This window comes from Protopterus annectens, chromosome 17.part0 (genome assembly GCF_019279795.1).
Source record: "Protopterus annectens isolate FY-2018-M chromosome 17.part0, PAN1.0, whole genome shotgun sequence".
Classification (NCBI taxonomy): domain Eukaryota; kingdom Metazoa; phylum Chordata; order Ceratodontiformes; family Protopteridae; genus Protopterus; species Protopterus annectens.
The window spans coordinates 668,858,121-668,877,705 of record NC_056751.1 but is presented as its reverse complement, the minus strand read 5'-3'; the positions used below and the strand labels follow the sequence as shown (position 1 = coordinate 668,877,705).

Here is a 19,585-nt window from a genome sequence, read left to right as displayed (position 1 = left end):
CTGATTTACTGATGGGCTTGGTTTTATGTAGGTAAAGCCTAAGTTGTCTGTGGACATCTAACGAATGAAGTACTCTCTTACTATCCCCCTGTGGGTTGGGGAAAGAGGTGGTTAAGTGAATGGCCTGGTTCAAGGATGTTATTCATTACCTTGGGTTTGAATGACAGGTTAGTCCTGAGTGTCACCCTGTCAAGGTGGAAGACTAAGAAGGGTGGTGTAGCCATAAGAGTTTGCATCTCTGAGACCCTTCTGGCTGAGGTCAGAGCTACCAGTGAAACAGTTTTCCATGTGCAAAGTTTTATGAGGGCTTTGTCTGCTGGCTCAAAGGGGGCTAAGGTGAGTTTTTCTAATACATAGTTAAGGTCCCAGGAAGGAGGGGACAGTTTCCTGGGTGGTCTCAAGTGTAGTACCCCTTTGAGGAAAAGTTTAGCAGGAAGTCTGGATGCAAGGGGGTGGATCCAGAGGTAGACAGGCAGAGATTGCAGAAAATTTGCTTTTAGAGATCAGTAGGCCAGCCCTGTCTGCATTAGTTCACACAGGTAAGACAGGATAAGAGGAATGTCACTTTCCAGCAGGTCCATCTGTCTTTTGTGACACCAAATAGAAAACCTTTTCCACTTCGAGAGATAGGGTTTTCTTGTGTTAGGTTTCCTGCCCTCCAGCAGGACATTGAGCATGTCCTCATTGTACAGATGTCTGAGGGCATTCAGAATCCTGTCAGCCACAGGGTGAGGTCTAGGGATTGCCACTGTGGATGTATCTGAGTAACCTTGTGCTATGTGATCAGGTCCACTGAGGGGTGTAACTTTTCGTAAATGCCCTTGAAGAAATGAAGGAGAAGGGGGTGCTGTCTTGGCCAGTAGGGAGTCACAACCAAGATTTTTGGTGAGTCCTGCTGAATTTTCAGCAGCATCTTTTGAATCAAAGGGAAGGGGGGAAGGCATACAGAAATTTCACTTTCCAGGACATTGAGAAGGCATCTGTTGCCAGTGTCTTGGGGTCGGTTACAGTAACCAGGAAGTTACCTGTGTACGGAGAAGGCAAACAGGTCTATTTGAGGTATATCCCAGCTGTGGACCAGATTCAGGAAAACATCTCTTTGAAGCATCCATTCATGGTTGTTTGAGATGGTCCTGCTTAGGTAATCTGCCTGGGAGTTGTGCAGGGAGGGTATGTAGGCTGCCTGTAGGGTAATTCCCTGTGAGGTGGCCAGTTCCCACACCTGCAGGGCTAGTCTGCATAGGAGGTATGATTTCATCTCTCCCTGTTTGTTGAGATACCATAGGATTGTGGTGTTATCCGTGAGTATCTTGAGAGGGCCTAGCTGTAGATAGGGTTGAAAGGCTTGTAGAGCAAGGAGTATTTCTCTCATTTCTCTGATGTTTATGTGGTCTAGTTTGTGTCTGTCTGTCCACAGCCTTGCACTTTTCTTTGTCCTAAAATTGCTCCCTGTCCCAGATCTGAAGCATGAAGATCTATATGCATAGTCTGGGAGGGTGTGGGTGTTTGTAGAGGGAGGCCTTGGTTCTTGGCCACCTCAGCCACCCACCATCACAATTCCTGTTTCAAGCAGGGAAAAAGGGTATGGGAGTGCTGACTCCACACTGCCTGAAGATACCATTGTAGTTTTCTCATGTGCAGTCTTTCTAAGGGCAACATGGGTATGTTGGCTGCCATGTAACCCAGAAGTCTCAAAAATTGCCTTGCTGTCAGTTCTGATGCTTGAAGGGCACTGACTAGTTGGTGTGTCAGGGACACCAACTTCTCTGGTGGTAAGATGGCCTTCATAAGGTCTGTCCGGATTCTGCAACCCAGGAAGACAATGTCCTGTGCAGACTCCAGGTGAGATTTTGGGAAGTTTATTAGAAATCCTAGAGACTCTAAGAGGAGCAGAAGGGCCTGGGTATGAAGAAGAAGAGTCTTTTGATCATCTGCCTGAATTAGAAGGTCGTCTATGTAGGGGAATATTTGGATGCTCTTTGCCCTGCATAAGCGATGACTGGAGCCAGACATTCTGTGAATACCTTAGGAGCAGTGGAAAGCCCAAAGGCCAAGGCACAGAACTGAAAATGGGATGAGCCTGCCAGGAATCTGAGCTATTTCCTGAAGGTGGTCTTTATTGGTATGTGAAGGTAGGCATCCTTATGTTTATGGTTGCCATGAATCCTTGTGGTAGTAGGAGGGGAAAGAGGGTAGGGAGAGTGAGCATCCTGAAGGTAGGAACTTTTAAGAAGGAGTTGAGATGACAGAGGTCTAGAATAGGCCTCCATGGTCCATCCTTTCTGGGGACCAGAAAGATTCTGGAGTATAATCCTTTTCTTTTTGATTCTGTAGGCACTGGTTCTATAGTGTATTGTATTAGCAAGGTTTGCAATATCTGTCGTAGGAGAGGTAACTGACTGGTGGGTGGCTGAGGCATGCCCAGCCTTGTTGAAGGAATAACCCAGGTCATAAAGTAACCATTCTTTATGATGGACAGGACCCGTTTGTCTGAGGTAATGAGTGATCACACACGGAGACAATGAGAGAGACAGGCAGACAGGGGAAGGAATGTGGGAGGGGTAGGATGAGAGATTGGCAGGCTGTCAGACACTACCTGCCCTATCTGGAAAGGGAGGCCAGAGGGGGCTGTCTTTAAGGGGTGTCCTGGACCTGGAGGGAGCCAAAGGCCTAGAGGTTTTCCTGATGAATTGAGTCTTGGCCGGCTAGTTCCTGTGGAACTTAGGGATGGGTGAGACTAGGAGGTGTTTTAGATCCTGTAATTCTTTTCCTTTTTGTTGCAGGGGCTTAAACAGGTCAGCCACTTTTCCACAGAACAGGGCAGAGTGATCCAAAAGTAAGTTGTGCCCAGAAGTCGTTAGGGAGGGGCTGAAGGCATAGCCAAGAGTATCTTCTTAACAAAAATGCTAATGCAACTGACCTAGCTGAGGCTTCAGCTGCATCATAACTGCATCTTAAGGAATGTCTATTCACCTGAGAGGTGAGAGCTAGCAGGGAGGTCAAGGAAGCTTTGGCTGCATGGTCTGGGGTGTCAGCCATTTCCTTAGTGGCTTTGTCCAGCAGTGCTAAGGAATACTTGGTCATGTGAGTTTGGTAGTTAGTGGCCCTGAATGACAAGGTGGCAGGTGTATATTTTCTTCCCCAACCTTTCCATTGTCTTGCTGTCCTTGTCAGCTGGAAGTATGGCTGTAGTAGGGAGCAGCTTGGAAGCCCTATCAGTAGAAATGGAGATAGTGGCTGGGTCAGCCAGAGGACACTTAATCAGACATTTCTCTGCCTCAGGGACATTGTAGAGTCTATCTGCCCTTCGTGGGGCTGGTGGTTGGGAGTCAGGGTTGATGGAAGCAAAGGAAAAGGCATCCAGGAAGGCCGGCTGAATAGGAGGGATAGCAGAAGGACTGGGGGAGTCCATCTGTATCAGGTTATAAAACCTCTTCTGCACTTCAGTCATGTCTGAAGCTTTCCACTTAAAGTGGACCTCTTCTAGAGATCCATATCCCGGGGGGGAGAGATCTGAGAGGAGTAGGGGAGGCAATTCTGTGAGGAATAAGACAGTTCTTCCTCATCCAGTAGTTCTACCCTCCTTTCAGGAATTAGAGGTCTAGGACTTGGGAGGGGAGGAGCAGTGTTAGGAGTTCCTATTGTAGTAGACCTAAGGGCCATAAAGGCATTAAATAATGTCTGGCTAAAGGCCTGCCAATTGAGCATGCTTTTCTTAAGAGACCTAGCTGGTGTCCAGCTGGGCGAAGGCCTCAAGTCAGACATAGGGATGGCAGTGGCAGAATCTGATGTGCACACAGAGAGTGGTGGTTCCCCCCTGGAGTCTAAGATAGACACGGTATAGCTTCTATGGACGTGCTGTCTGCTTGAGATTGTTTGGCTTCCTCAGAGGCACCCTGCTTTATTGAAGCTAGCAGAAGCCGAATCCTCGATATCGGCCACAGACTGAGGAATGGACGGTAGAGGCAAAGCTGAAGAAGTAGGCTGCAAGGTCTTACCCCTCTTCTTAGGTGGTCCAGATGGGGTGTCGGACGCAGCCTCCATCCCTAATGCTATTTGTTTTAACTGCTGGTTTTCTAGGTACAGATGTAAAGCCTGTAAATGGCGAAGTAAGGTCTTAGGGACGAATGACTGAAAAATAGTGCAGATATTCTTCGTGTTTCGCTGTTGCAGTCATCACACTTGGGTTATCCTGCCAAGGGTAGCCCTCAGTCAGCCCAAGTACCAGATGCTTAGTATTTCTGCATTGGTTGCTGTCACTCCATTACTGACGTCAGGTCATCAGTGGTATAAAATCAGTCAGCTGACGCCATTACATCAGTCTTTCTTGCCAAGGAGCCAAAAGCAGAAGCAGAAGCAGTTTGCATGAATGCCGGATGGCTGCTACCTGAGTTTCATATCCGAATTGAAGTTGAAGTCTTCTAAAGCTAAGTACCCCATTGGAGATCCTTTTTTCTTGCTCTAACCAATGTCAGAAAAAGTTAACAATTGTCTCGCCTGTGGAAAGCAAGTACTACACTGAGACTTCCATTCTTACTGCATCACCTGTTTAGGCCAGACCATGATGTCTCTCGCTGTCACTTTTGTGCTTTGTTCAATGCCAGAACTGTACGTCATTGGGCCCTTATAGTAGCTAAATATTTGAGCTCTTTATCTCTGTATTCTGAAATGGCTTTGGTAAGCCATCTGACTCCCGATCTGAAAAAACGCAAGGATAAAGACAGAGACAGACCGCACAGATCCAAAACTGCCGACGATGCTTCCATTAAGCTAGTCACTAGTTCACCGGTTCTCAGTGAGGCATTTCGCAGTGCCTGATGCCTGCTTCTGTGGATTTGCAGGCCACTACCGAGACCTATTTGGAGTCCGGTATGCCACAAGACTCTTCTTTGACTAAGGATCTTGCAGAAGTCTCTACCTTGGATGGGTCCGGGGACGCTGAGCAGACACCGGCTTCCGAAGAAGTTCTTCGCATTACCAATACTCGACACAATCTGATGACTTCTTTTGCGTCTTCAGTTCTTTCTAAAACTACTGAGTTTCTAAGGCCCAGAGTACGAACTACGCCGAAAAAACTGACAACCCAAGCTCAGGCACTGGCCTCCAGGCCTCAATCTCAAATGCTTAAAATTCTGGAAGACCTTATCATGCTTATTAGGGGAAGCCAGCCTACTCCTTCCAAATTAAAAAGAGACTTGTACCCAGCAGTTTTGTCTGACCAGGAGTCTGTTGACTCTGAGGTTTCTGAATATGAAGACATGCAACCCCTATCTGCTTATGAGGATTCAGATGCAGAGGAATCCATTCCTTCTGCCTCTCCTGCAGAGGATTTTTCATTTGGTGAAACCCTACATAGTTTAAGGAATCATTTACAATGGGACTGTCAGGACTATCCTCAATCTAAAAAGAGACTCAGGGAATTCTTAGACTTACCACAGCACAGACCTTTAGCCATTCCTTCTGTTTTGGATGTTGTGGATGATGTCTTTCTGGAATCCAGTTTGACTCCTGACACCCTTCCTCCTGTTCCCAGGAAACCTGACAAGTATTACAGAGTCCCTGACTCTCACAAATTTCTTTTCAAAAATCCTACTGCTGACCCAGAGGTCATCTCCCAAGGAACTAAAGGAATAAAAACCACCACAGCAAAGAATCGCACCCCCTCGAACAGGGATTCCCGAGCTTTAGACAGATGGGGTAAAAAAGTATACACCTCTGCAACTCTTGCCATTATAGCAGTAAATTGTCAGTTCCACATGCTGAAGTACCAGCAACATATCTTGGAACTGCTCAAGCAAAAAATATCTACCTTTCCTGCTTGTGCAGAAAGTAAAGAAATACAGGAGCTGATGCATTCTGCAAGCCAAGTTACAAATCACACTTTGCAATATAGCTTTGACACCCTAGAAGCATCTTGCAGGGCAGCAGTCACAGGTTCTGTACTGAGAAGACATGCTTGGCTTAAGGAACAGACCTTGCCAGACCATGCCAAATAAAAACTATTGGATGCACCATTGAACAAAGACAATTTGTTTGGCACCAAGGCAGAAGAGGTCTTAAAAAAGATGGAAGAAAAAGCTAAATCTATGCAGACAGTTACAGACTTCCTACAGGTCCAGCCTCCGAGGTTCAGTAGGCATTGCTCCTCCAAACACTGGTCCTTTCCAGCCCCCTCTAGGTCAGCTCAGACAATACCTAGGGGAAGCTGACCCCCCAGACAGCAGTTCCAGGGAATGCAGAGATCTAAGCAATGGAGTTCCTCCACTTCAAAAACAGGGAGTGCTAAGCCACCCCCTTATGGAAAGAACTCACAATGACTTTACACCTCCACCACTTACCTCTGCCCACCTCATTGTGCCCCTAGGAGGAAAACTCTCCTCCCATGCAAAAAACTGGGCCTCTATTACCAACAACCAATGGGTTCTCAACATAGTGTCCCAGGGATACAAATTTTCACAGATCTTACTCCAAACTAGTGGGCAGAGGCCAAAAAACAAGTAAATTCCCAGTTCTCCATGAGGGCAATACAGCCTGTTCCTGCAGACTGGGTAGGCCAAGGTTTCTATTCAAGACTTTTCCTAGTACCCAGAAAAGAGGGCACCTGGCACCCAATTCTTGATCCATCAATTCTAAACACCTTTCTGGTGATACCAAAATTCAAAATGCTCACCCTCCAGCGGCTTCTTCCTATGCTTTCCAAGGATGCTTGGTTAGCCACCCTAGACCTAAAAGAGGCCTATCTACACATCCCAATCAGGTATTCTTGCAGGAAATATCTACGTTTCAGGGCAGCATCTATGCACTTTCAGTTCTCTGTGCTTCCCTTTGGCTTATCCACTGCTCCCAGAGTTTTCACAAAATGTCTGACTTCAGCCATTGCTTTTTGCAGGCAAAGGAATATTCAGATTTACCCCTGCTTATATGACTACCTGATTCAGGCAGACGGTTACAGCATCTGACCTTTGTAAAGGACCTACTGACCTCCCTGGGGTATACTATAAATGAAAAGAAATCAAAACTAGTCCCCACTCAAAAAATTGTATTCCTGGGAGCAAGCCTGGGCACAGCCTCCCAGATGGCATTCCTTACTCCAGGAAAAACAAGCCTACCTGACAGGCTACTTCTCTGGACTAGCCACCAGAACCCAGTTATCTACAAGGAAAATCCTGCAAGCTCTAGGGTTCATGGCATCCTGCATTCTACTCATTCCATATGCCAGACTGCATATGAGGAAACTATAATGGTACCTAAAAAGACTTTGGTGTCAACAATCTCAGGAACTGGAAACTATCATACGTATAATACCCTGTCTAAGGAAAGATTTTCTCTGGTGGGCAGCAGCATGTAACCACAACAAGGGTCTTCCCTTTTCACAACCCCACACCGCCCAGACCCAACCACAGATTCATCAGATTATGCCTGGGATGCACACCTGGACAGTAGGTGCATTCAGGACCAATGGAGCCCAAATCAAATACATCTGGACATCAACCAAAAAGTGTTGCTAGCTGTTCAGCATGCTCTGACAGCTTTCAGACCCCTACTCTCCCCGGGGCAGCTACTGATCAAAACAGACAACACCACGGTGGTGTGGTATATAAACAAGCAGGGAGGATCTCACTCTTATCCTCTATGCAGGCTCACCATGACCCTTTGGCACATGGCTTCAGCCATGCAAATTCACCTGCTAGCACAATTCCTGCCAGACTCCCAAAAACTCACTGGCAGACAACTTGAGCAGAAACTTGCTAGACCTACATGAGTGGCAGCTAGACCACAGAACCTTCAACCTTGTAACACAGAAATGGGGCATCACAAAGGGGGACCTATTTGCCTCCCACAACAATTACTAGCTCAGCAAATTCTGCACCAGGGAACCTCACAGCAAGGCCTGGAAAGTAGATGCTCTATCCTTCCAATGGGTAAACCTCTCAATCTATGCATTTCCCCCTATACTTCTAATTTCAAGGGTACTGCTCAAAATAAGGAAGGAAAAACCAAGGGCAATCTTGATTTCCCCAGACTGGCCATACCAGCACTGGTACCCACTGCTGCACAGCCTGTCACCCCTGCCACCATGGCACCTAACTCAGATCCCAACACTCCTGACCCAGAAGAATGGAGAATTCATGCATCCACAATTGCAGACCCTCAACCTGGCAGCTTGGCTTATTCCCTGACCTCTCTTCCAGCTGCCAGCCTAAGCAAACAAGTCCTGGATGTTATACGGGAGGTCAGATGCCCCAGCACTACAAATCCTATACTGACAAGTGGAAAAAGGTACTGCACCTGGATCCAGGCTAAAGGAGCTGAAACAGCACAGCCCTCCCTACCACTCATCCTTTAAAACAGTCCTGGATACAGCAAATCTGTATCTGGACTAGACTAGTTACAGGAAAGGTGGGAAACAAGCGCAAAGTGGGCTTTTAAACCAGAAAGTTGAAAGAGATGGAAAAACTGCCCAGATGGCTAATACTACAATTTCTGGGCCAGAAAGCACTCCTCTTGTAGTAGATAGGCTTCCTAGTGCTTACCACTCCCACTACTAAGCTAGAAGGCTTCCCTCCAACACAGAAAGGCTTGGGGTCTCAGAAGCTTACAAATATCCCATACAATGTCCTCTTCTGCCAAAGGTAAGTGACTATGCATCCTGACCTTTCCCATTGTCCAGTGCTCTCTTCCATACTACTCCCTCTACTGCTAATCATTCTTCAGCTTAAAAAAGTCACTCTCGCTTTGTTGCATGTTGCATCACTTCTGTGGTATCCATGCTATTATTTTCTAAGGAAGCTGGTATTAGTGCTACTCATCTGCCCTCACTATAAAATACAGAGCCTTTTTTCAATTATTAGTGTTTAACCTGTTACTGGAATATCCTATGGTTGGTTTCATTTGAAAAGTACATTGTATCTCTTCTCAGCGCCTAAGTATTATCAGCTTAATTAATAATTAATTCTTCCAGTTGTACTTTTTTAAATTAAGGATGTAAAAAATTCTAAAAACTGCAAGACCAGAAAAAGGCTAGCATTTTTGTAGCATAACATAAGTCTATTCACCATTATACCTAAAAACATGAAAAAGTACTGCTCTAACATTTCATACTGAAGACATCAGCATCTAAGGCAATCTTTATAGAGTGAGAGCTTTGGGGGGATTCAGTAGAACCTATCGAGTTGACCCAAATTCATTAACTGCTTAAAAGGCACATTGACTGCTGTTTGGCTGTGTCTATCACAGGCTGAGAGAAAGTTAGAGCTACTTATAAAATCCTGATACTCAGTAACATTAGCAACCAGATTGCTGACACTGATTTCTCTTATGTCTCTTTTTTCTTCAGGTATCTCAACAACGTTCATACCTAAGGACCCCAAGGTGATTGCTATCTTTGGACAGCAAGTAGTTTTGCCATGCCTCTTCCAGGAGTCTGATAACAGAGTTCAAGTTGTGCAGGTGAACTGGTATTTAGCACCACCAGGTGCCTCAAGGGAGGAAATAGCTGTTATCCATGACCAACATGGACTTGCGGTGCATGACAGTTACAAGGACCGTGTGGAGCGCTATGCCAAGTCCGTGGCTGAGAATGGTGCGATCGTTTTGAAGACAGTGGCAGTTGCAGATGAAGGGCAATATGTCTGTCGAGTTACCACTTTTCCGAGTGGCACCTTTGAAAACACAGTCACATTATCAGTCTTCAGTAAGTACCTCTCATCAAAAAAAGGTCTTGTACATGGGTTACAGTAGGAGGAACTAGAATAAAGCAGCAATGTATTACTTGTACCAACATACTCAGCAAAAAAGAGACAGGGAATGCAATCTTGCAACCTGAATACTAAACATCTAAATTCCCTTTAATCCACAAAGTCACACACTGAAGTGTCCATCTTGTCATCCTGGTGAACGTCTTTATTTCTAAGGTCTGCCAACTTGGATAACTGGTAAACCTGAAAGGTCTTAAAATGAACGATTGTGGATACAATATTTCTGAGTATGTTTTAACTTGTAAAATTGATGAGTACCTATTATAAACATGAGTATCTGAATCACAAAGAAGTGAAAGTTTTAGTAAAACCAACAACCAAGCCAAACAGCAACCAAGAAAAAACAGCAGTTTTCTGTTGAATGTCACCAAGCACGATAGATTCCACCACAGTTAAAAACAAAGTGTAAAAACACAATTTATCTGATGAAGTCCAGCTATAGGACGAAAACACCTTGATTTTGGAATTGCGTTAATAAATTGTGTTGTTGCACTTTGTTTTTAACTGTGGTGGAATCTATCGTGCTTGGTGACATTCAACAGAAAACTGAAAGTTTTAGTAAGTTATTTGATGAACCACTGAAGTTGCAAGTCAGTAAGTTTGAGTCCTACTAAAAGATCAGAATTAACCATTGACTACCAGTGCAGATGGGCTTTTTTACAAGGGAGGAACCTCTGCACTCATAACTAAAGTTTACTTTATATAACATTTTTGTAGCATTAAGGACAGAGAATACTTAGCTTTCCACTAAAAAAAAGTCTCCTTTATATTGAAGTACTCTGACATTAGAGTTAATATATGTGATTAATTACAGTGTGAGGCTTTACTCCTACACTAGGGATGAAGTTAGAAACCTCACAGTAAAGCTTGTTTTTTTTTATTTTCAGTACTGCTTCATGCCATTATTATGCATGTTTATTGTGCGTAAACCTATACAGCTGTACAACATCATGTAAATGGCGTCTTGTTTTTGTTGTAGGAGTTTGCAGCAATAACACAGTGTGTGTACTTACATTACTTGTACTGAGTTTGCAATTTGTCAGAAGCATTATTATTAAAAGTACAGTACGTCTGTTTCTTGGTATAAACTTATATGAAGTAAACTGGCTACCTTTAACATGGAAAAAAAGTTTTTTAGATTATTATTTTTGTCTTTCTTTTACTATTCCATTCCTTCATGCTAGTAAGAAATGTATGAACCTCTCATTTTACAGAATGCATTTGTTGTAAAGTTAATGAAGTTCACTCACAGTCTTCAGCTGTATTGGAGACAGTCTGTTAGTGAACAATTCGAAATCTCTCTGTAATTTACAGTGAGTGTCCGTTTGTTCAACAGCTGTTTAGTCCTGGCTATGATCAAGGTCAACAGGTGTCCAAGATCGCCTGGCTATGATCAAGGTCAACAGGTGTCCAAGATCGCATAATTCCATGGACTTGATGAATATGCCCTTACCCTATGTTTGTGTCATCTCAGAGTTAGTATATATAATTAGCAGGCTGTCTCTCGGTGCAAGTATAGTTTCATGTCGATTTGGGGAATTTCAGTGTTATTGTGTCGAAGTTTTGCATGTTGACATTAGGTGTACTCTGTGTGTATTAACACACATATATCAAACCTATTAGCTGAGTACTCTCTGCATTCAACTGCAGAACACCCTTTTTCATAAGTCCATAGGTTATTAGCAAATAGTTTATCCGGATCACTTTTGTCTTGCCAATGCAATTCCCCCTACATAAGGCAGCTCTGAGGTATTTTCAGAGATGGCCATCTAATCATTTAGGTTGTATTTCAGGAGGGTTAAGAAGCTACTTTAATATGAAAAGTGAGTTTGTTCCAGAATGAATTCTTAAGGAAAGATATCTATCCCACCAGCAGGTACTTCTTTTGTTGCACTGTAAGTTTAGATGCCTTGTATTGTTGTATGCAGTATTTCCAGTTTTGAGAACATGGAGGAGGTCTTGCAGGATAAGGTCATTTTAATCCTTGTAGGTTTGGCAGAGGTCTGTATGAGAAGAGGAATAGAGACAGAGATTTAAGGATTTCTGTAAAGGTCCCAGAATTCAGACCCTTGATTTTCTTAGTGAGGAAGTATTGGCATCTTTCAAGTTCTATCGGTTGTGGACAGACAAATCCCCCTGCGATTTGATGATGGATCCAGATTTGTAATCATCTGCAAACTTGATCAGCCATAAACTCTTGACATCATGGTGACATCAGAGAAATATTTATGAAACAGGAGCAGCACCAGTCCAAAGTACAGGAACCTGGGGATCCCAAAATAATAAGCCTTTTAGTGAATAGTGTGCCCCCATATCCAAATGTGTTGGATTCTGTCCATGAGACATTTTGCAGTCTAGAGGGTTATATGAGGATTTACACCATATAGACTGATTTTCCATCATCAATTGCCTCTGTGACTTTTTCAAAGAAGTCTGTTAGGTTAGACAGGCAGGAACTTCTCTTCACATACCTAAACTGATTTGGGTTGAAGGCTTATGTCACCAGCATCTAGCCTCATCTTATTTAATTTACTTAATTTTTGATAAAAGCTAGTATACTCCTAGAATATGTCTATTTTCTGGTGTAGCTTGGATATTTACAGAAGTACTTGTTGAAAAATAACCAGCAAGTAAACTTTGGAAATATAAATAAAAGACACTTGTTTTAACAACTGTGCATCTATCAAGAGATTGTGTTGCCTACATACAGAATATAACTTTCAGGGCTTCCTATATCCTTTTGACACACTCATAAAAGCTAAATATAATACATTACTGTCACATATGTTGGAAAAACAGTAAATAAATCAAGGGACTGTAGTATAAAATGTACTTTTATAAATGATGAAAGCAAGTAAATTTGTTTTGGTGCAGTGTGACTTTCTGGCAGTGGCTTGGGGGATAGTCAGGAATAAATAAATAACCAAACTCTTCCAACACAAAAGAAAAAAAAACACCACCAGCAGAAATGCCACACAAAAAATAACATAATTTAATAAACTGAATGGTTCTGTTCCCCAGTACTGTCAGAGACTTCATCAGATTAAAATGCACTACAGCTCCACACAGGGCTTAAATAGCCAGTTCCATAATTAATTCATCCAATAAAAAAAACACCAATTACATCATTAATTGGACACCCGATTATAAAAGTGCAATGATTTAAAGTGAAATGTACACATATATGTATATATACATGTAAATTAAATACCACAATTTGTCTTGACCTAAAAAAAATAACACTTTAATAATCTTTTCAATACCTGATCTAATTAAATAAATATAAATAGTATAAAAAGTAACACATTTACAGAAACAGATTAAATATTCATGGTTCCCAACTCCAGTACTCTATTTAAGCTCATCCTATCATTAAGATCCAGTATTCATGGTTCCCAACTCCAGTACTCTGTTTAAGCTCATCCTATCATTAAGATCCAGTGGGTGGGTTGCATTAAGTCTTATTTGCCAGATTAACTCTCTGGCCTCTATTTGTGCATTCCAGTTATCCCCCTCCCCCCCTACACACATACTAGGTAATGGATTTTTTTCAACACAAAAAACAAACATTTCTTGAAATCATTGCATAGTAATGTATGTCCATATAAAGCATTTCTAACATTCTTTTCCTTAATAGCGTACTGGTGCTCATAAATTCTAGATCTCAATTCCCTTTCCATCTTTCCAATGTGGAAACCATTGCACGATATAAAAAGTGAAATGTAAACTGCCCCTTTTATCCTACAATTAACTCTGGCATTATTTTTAATCGTTCTAGGATATGAATGTAAAATAACATGGGATCCCTCATATATGTACAGGCATCACATTTTACCATACCATATATACTATTGCTACTAAAAATACTCTCAACTACACCTTTTAAATTCCTTCATAACGATCCCCATATTAAATGATTTACCCACTGCCTTCCAATTTTTATTGATCAATTCGATAACTTTATTTCTATGATTACTGCATGCTAAAACCATAACCAGGTCATAAGCTGGACATGTAGAATCTGATCTATTCCCACCTGTCTTAGGTGTCTCCCTTAAAACTGGGCAAATCGCATTTTTCTACCTTCCAAGACCATGTTAAACATGTCATCTACAAGCCATTCTAGATAGGCTCTCTCCAAAAACAATCCATTGAGTTTCAAAGCTTCTATAATAAACACACATTCATCTATTCTAACTCTAGATAGTCTCACAAATTGCTCTTTCACCAAATATTTATATTTATTTGATTGGATCAGGTATTGAAAACATTCCTAAATATTATTTTTAGGTTAGGATAAATTGTGATATTTAATTTATATGCATATATACATATACATGTATGTTTCACTTTAAATCATTTCACTTTTGTAATTAGGTGTCCAATTAATGATGTAATCGGTATGTTTTACTGGATGAATTAACTGTGGAACTTGCTATGTAAGTGTTGTATGGAGTTGTAGTGGATTTTAATCAGATGAAGTCCCTGACAGCACTGATGGACGAAAGTATTCATGTTAATTACATTTTTGTGTGCAGCATCTCTGCTGGTGTTTTTTTTTTTTTAATTTTATATTCAGCAATAAGCATAATGTGACCTTGCTGTTTTAAAAGGCAGGGAAGATAGAATTACACAGCAGAGATTATGCATGCATAAGTATTGATGTTGTGTGGATATGACTGGGACATTACACTGCTGCATAAAGAAGCCTTGCTGTTATGATACCAGCAGTCACCACACAATGACATGCAGGTAGCATGTCCAACAACATGCACATTTACACATGCATCACAGTGCCGCATACTTGTTACACATCCACAGCTGGAAACTAATAGCAGGCTTACACTGCAAAATGGGAAATAAAAGGGGATAAGACAGTCAGTAAGGGGAAAGAGCAAAGAGAAGAACATGCTGAAGGACAACGGGAAGGGAAATGTTAGACAGGAGTAAGGGGAAGAAGTGTTTTTGTGGGAGTTTGGTACTCTAAGGTCATCAAGGGACATTGTAAAGTGATGCAAGCAAAAACAGGCTGCTTACTATACTATACTATTGGGGCTGTCAATCTATAACCTTTTCTTCCCTGTACCAGAGAAGGTCTGGGTGGCATCTCCACAGGTGACTATATTTATGTTGGCACTGACTGTCAAAGCAGGTGATGCCAGGAGCATCAGTCATCATCCTGACATGCTCATGCCAGGCAAGCAGTTTATACACAATACCTTCACAAAACCCTAGCAGGTGCTGTCAATGCAGGAGGTGCAGCAGGCATAAAAAGATTCTGCGCTCACAGCTGCATCATGTGGGAACCCTGTCAGTGTCTGTGCCTGTAGAGGCTCTATGCACTTACCAATCAAAAGTGGTAGTTGGAGAGTAAAGCTGCACATTGTGGAAGTCATGTGACATACATCGACAGGCCACACAGTATTATGATGCACCTTATCAGTGGAATGAGAAAGGGTGACATTACTGTGGGAAGACTTCAAAGGTATGCAGACCTTACGTGACCTCTGTGCCCATGCATGGGAATGACAGACAGCTGGGTGATGTGATGACCATGATCATCACTATGAGATAGTCTGTAACTATTGAGGCAAAGACACCCATGTGTACACACTATACATGACAAAAAGCCCATACTCAAGCTGGACTGGGCTCCATAGCACAGAATATGGGTGATAACTCATTGTGTTATTAACATGATTCATAGACAATCACACTAATTCTCATCATTAGCATAACAACTGCTTTACAAGCCCCATTTTGGTAAGCTAGAAAGTGCTGTTGCGACTTTATGCACATTATGCATGCATCATGCAAACAATATAGACAATCTGAACAAAATTGATGTTTGAGTGATGTTCATCGTGCATACAGCTGCAGTCATAACAGATGGGTTCTCCTGCCGTCAGGCGGGTCCTCGGTCGGCCAAATTCCAAAGTCTAGATCCAGCGTCGGTTGTCGTCGCTTCTTCCCTGACGTCAGTGCGACAGGGGTATAAAGGAACCAGCCGATGCCATTTTATTCAGTCTTTCTTGCCGCGCGGTGCCTGAAGCAGAAGCAGTTCGCAAGTGCCGGTAGGCCAGCTCCTGAGATTACGAAAATTTGGAAACTGAAGTCTTCTTAAAAGCTAAGTACCCCGTTGGGGAAACTTTTCTTGCCTCAGACCGATGTCAGACAAAGTTAATAATTGTATTTCTTGTGGGAAGCAAATACCGCATAAGGATTTCCATTCCCTCTGTATACCTTGTTTAGGCCCAGACCACAACGTCTCGGTCTGTCGCTTTTGTGCTACATTCAACAAACGCACTATTAAGCGTTGGGCGGAGTTCTCCCAGCATTATTTTGGAAAAGCATTTAACTATACTATGTCGTCGGATACACCGACTCCGGTTTTGTCTAAAAAACGCAAAGACAAGGACCGACACCACACCAAAGTCGATTACACGTGGTCCGGTTCTCAGCGAGGCGCCTACGCAGCCCCTAATTACCGACGGCACTTCTTTGACGGTGTCTCCTGTGCCCGAGGTTGCAGGCTCCTCGGCCCACACCCCGACTACAGATACCGAAGCCACTCTCGACATTGAAACTCAGAATGTGGACAGGTCCACCTCCACTCAAGGTGTCTTCAGACCTTCCTCTTCTTTCTTCATCAAGGTTTTCACAAAATCTAAAGCAACCATGCACTCTAAGAGACCAGCTACACAGGGCCCATCTCCAGGCCCCATGCCTAAGAAACAGATGCTTAAAATGGCTGAGGATTTAATTACTCTAATCAGAGGTTCTCAGCCCCCACCGGACAAAAGGCCCAGAGTGGAGGAAGATTCCCCCTCCTCTGATCAGGGCTCCATTATTTCAGAGCACTCTGATTATCAGGAACATTCTTACTCCCCTTTTGAAGACTCTGATGCGGAGGAGTCCATCCCTTCTGTATCACCTCCTGAGGATTACTCATTTGGGGAAACTTTGCATACCTTAAGGGAACACTTCCACTGGGAAGGCCAGGATTATTCAGATTCCAAGAAAAGGCTCAGGGAATTTCTTCTGTTACCTCAACACAAGCCTCTGGCTATACCTCCTGTCTTGGACATCTAGATGATGTTTACTCGGAGGCCTGCCTTAACCCGGACTCTCTACCTCCAGCTCCAGTTAAGCCTGACAGGTACTACAGGGTTCCTGACTCACACCAATTTCTATACAAAAGCCATGCTGCTGACCCAGAAACCATCTCACAGGGCCCCAAGGAAGTTAAGGCCTCCATTGCCAAAAATCCATTGCCTTCCGAGAGAGATTCCAGATCCTTAGAAAGGTGGGGAAAAAGGTATATACCTCGGCTACCTTATCCATGAGGGCCTTAAACTGTCAGTTTCATATGCTAAAATATCAACAGTTTTTGTTATCACAATTGAAAAGTAAAATGTCACAACCTGAACAACCAGACTTGAAGGAGTTGCAGGATTTGATGCATAGTGCAGAACAAGTGGGTAAGCATACCTTACAATGTGGTTTTGATGCTCTAGAGGCCTCATGTAGAGCTGCTGTTACAGGATCAGTCATACGTAGGCATGCCTGGCTCAAGGAACAAGCCTTGCCTGTTCATGTCAAAGCTAAATTACTAGACGCCCCTCTTCAAAAGGATGTACTATTTGGTGCTAATGCTGAGGAGGTATTAAGGAAAATGGAGGAAAAGGCTAAATCAATGCAAACTGTGAAAGAATTTGTACAGGTTCAACCCCCACATTTTAGTAGAAATTGGCCTTCCAAAAATTGGTCCTTTCCTGCCACAGACAGACCCCAAAAAGGCAGATACAGGCGCCCGAGGGGCAGAGGACAATCCCAAGGATCGTATAGAGGCAGACAATGGCAAGCTCCTGCTCAAAGAGGTGGTGAATACAACTCGCAATCTTTCAGAAAGCAAACCCAATGACTTTCCCCTTTGCATGCCAACCAGGTCTCAAATGGCAGCCCCCTTAGGAGGAAAGCTGGCATTATTTTCAAAAAATTGGCATGTTGTCACAAAGGACAAATGGATCCTGGACATTATAAGCAGAAGCTACAAATTCCATTTTCACACCCTTCCAAAAATGAGAGGCATGCCAAACCTGCCACACAATCAAAGGGCAGAGGCACAAAGGCAAATTACAGATCTCATAAGCATGAAAGCTATTCAAGAGGTACCTACACATGAACAAGGTCAAGGTTTTTATTCCAGGCTATTTCTGATGCCAAGGAAGGGAAAAGATTGGAGACCTATTTTGGATCTATCCATCCTAAACACATTTCTACTCATACCAAAATTCAAGATGCTCACTTTACAGCAACTTCTTCCCATGCTGGGCAAGGAGTCTTGGCTGGTAACATTGGACCTCAAGGAGGCATACCTGCATGTCCCAATCAGACAAAATTGCAGAAGGTACCTCAGATTTCTTGCAGGTTCAACCCATTATCAATTCTCTGCATTGCCCTTTGGCTTATCTACTGCACCCAGAGTATTCACGAAATGCCTGGCATCAGTAATTGCCTACTGCAGACTTCAAGGGATACAAATATACCCATATTTGGACGACTGCCTGATCCAAGCGGACAGCAAGCACATTCTTCTGAAACATCTGGCTTATATAATAATGTTATTGAACTCTCTGGGATACACAGTCAACAAAAAGAAATCAAGGCTAATACCCTCTCGGAAGATAATTTTCCTGGGTGCCAATTTGGACACAAACACCCAGATGGCCTACCTCATGCCAGAGAAGCAGGGGCAACTAATTCAATACTTCAGAACAATAGCAAATTGCACCAGGCTGACTGCAAGGAAAATCCTGCAGGCTCTGGGATTCATGGCATCTTGCATCTTACTAATCCCATGTACAAAGCTGCATATGAGGAAACTACAATGGTACCTGAAAAACATATGGTCTCAACACAGCCACAGTTTAGAAACAATAATACCACTAATTCCATGTCTGCAAAAGGAATTTCTGTGGTGGGCTCAAGCATGTCAAACAAACACAGGTCTTCCATTCAGCAAGCCTCAAGCAAATCAAGTCATCACAACAGACACCTCGGACTACGCCTGGGGGGTGCACATGACAGATCGGTGCATTCAGGACAAATGGTCCCAAAAAGAAAAGCACCTTCACATCAATCAAACAAACAAACAGGGAGGAACACATTCTTACCCCCTATGCAGACTGGCCATGTCACTTTGGAACATGGGCATGGACTTACAAATGTAACTACAAGCACAGTACTTGCCAGGCAAGGAAAACACGCTGGCAGACAACCTAAGCATGAATATGACAGATCCACACGAATGGAAATTGCATCCAAAAGTTTTTACAGAAATAATCCAAGAATGGGGAAGGCCAGACATAGATCTCTTTGCCTCCCACAAGAATCATCAATTGACAAAATTCTGCTCAAGGATCTTCCATCCAAAGGCCTGGAGAGTGGACGCTCTTTCTTTCAGTTGGACATCAATGACAGTTTATGCCTTCCATCCTCTTCCTCTGCTGCCCAAAGTTCTATTAAAGACCAAAGCAGACAGACCAATGATGATTCTCATTGCTCCGGACTGGCCAAGGCAACACTGGTACCCACTCCTGAGGAGCCTGACGCATTCCCCACCATGGACCCTGCCTCTAATGCCTCTTCTTCTGACTCAGCACAGTTTCAAAACTCTTCACAGCCAGCTAAAAACACTCAATCTAGCCGCATGGAAGATTCCTTAGCATCACAACAGGTCCTACTTTCCAAGGAGGTGCAGGATGTCATTTTGGAGGCCAGAAGGCCATCAACTAGAAAAGCTTACTCCGCAAAATGGAAACGTT

General features: G+C 43.2%; 1 protein-coding gene across 2 annotated transcripts in view; it reads left to right on the top strand.

Moving 5' to 3' along the window:
* NECTIN4 (nectin cell adhesion molecule 4) overlaps positions 1-19,585 on the top strand; it is a 535,597-nt gene that overhangs the window by 292,996 nt on the left and 223,016 nt on the right. For both annotated transcript variants that reach the window (XM_044059485.1, XM_044059484.1), the window contains exon 2: positions 9,338-9,694. In XM_044059485.1, the coding sequence (XP_043915420.1) occupies positions 9,338-9,694 (357 nt within the window). The remainder of the gene's footprint in view (positions 1-9,337; positions 9,695-19,585) is intronic.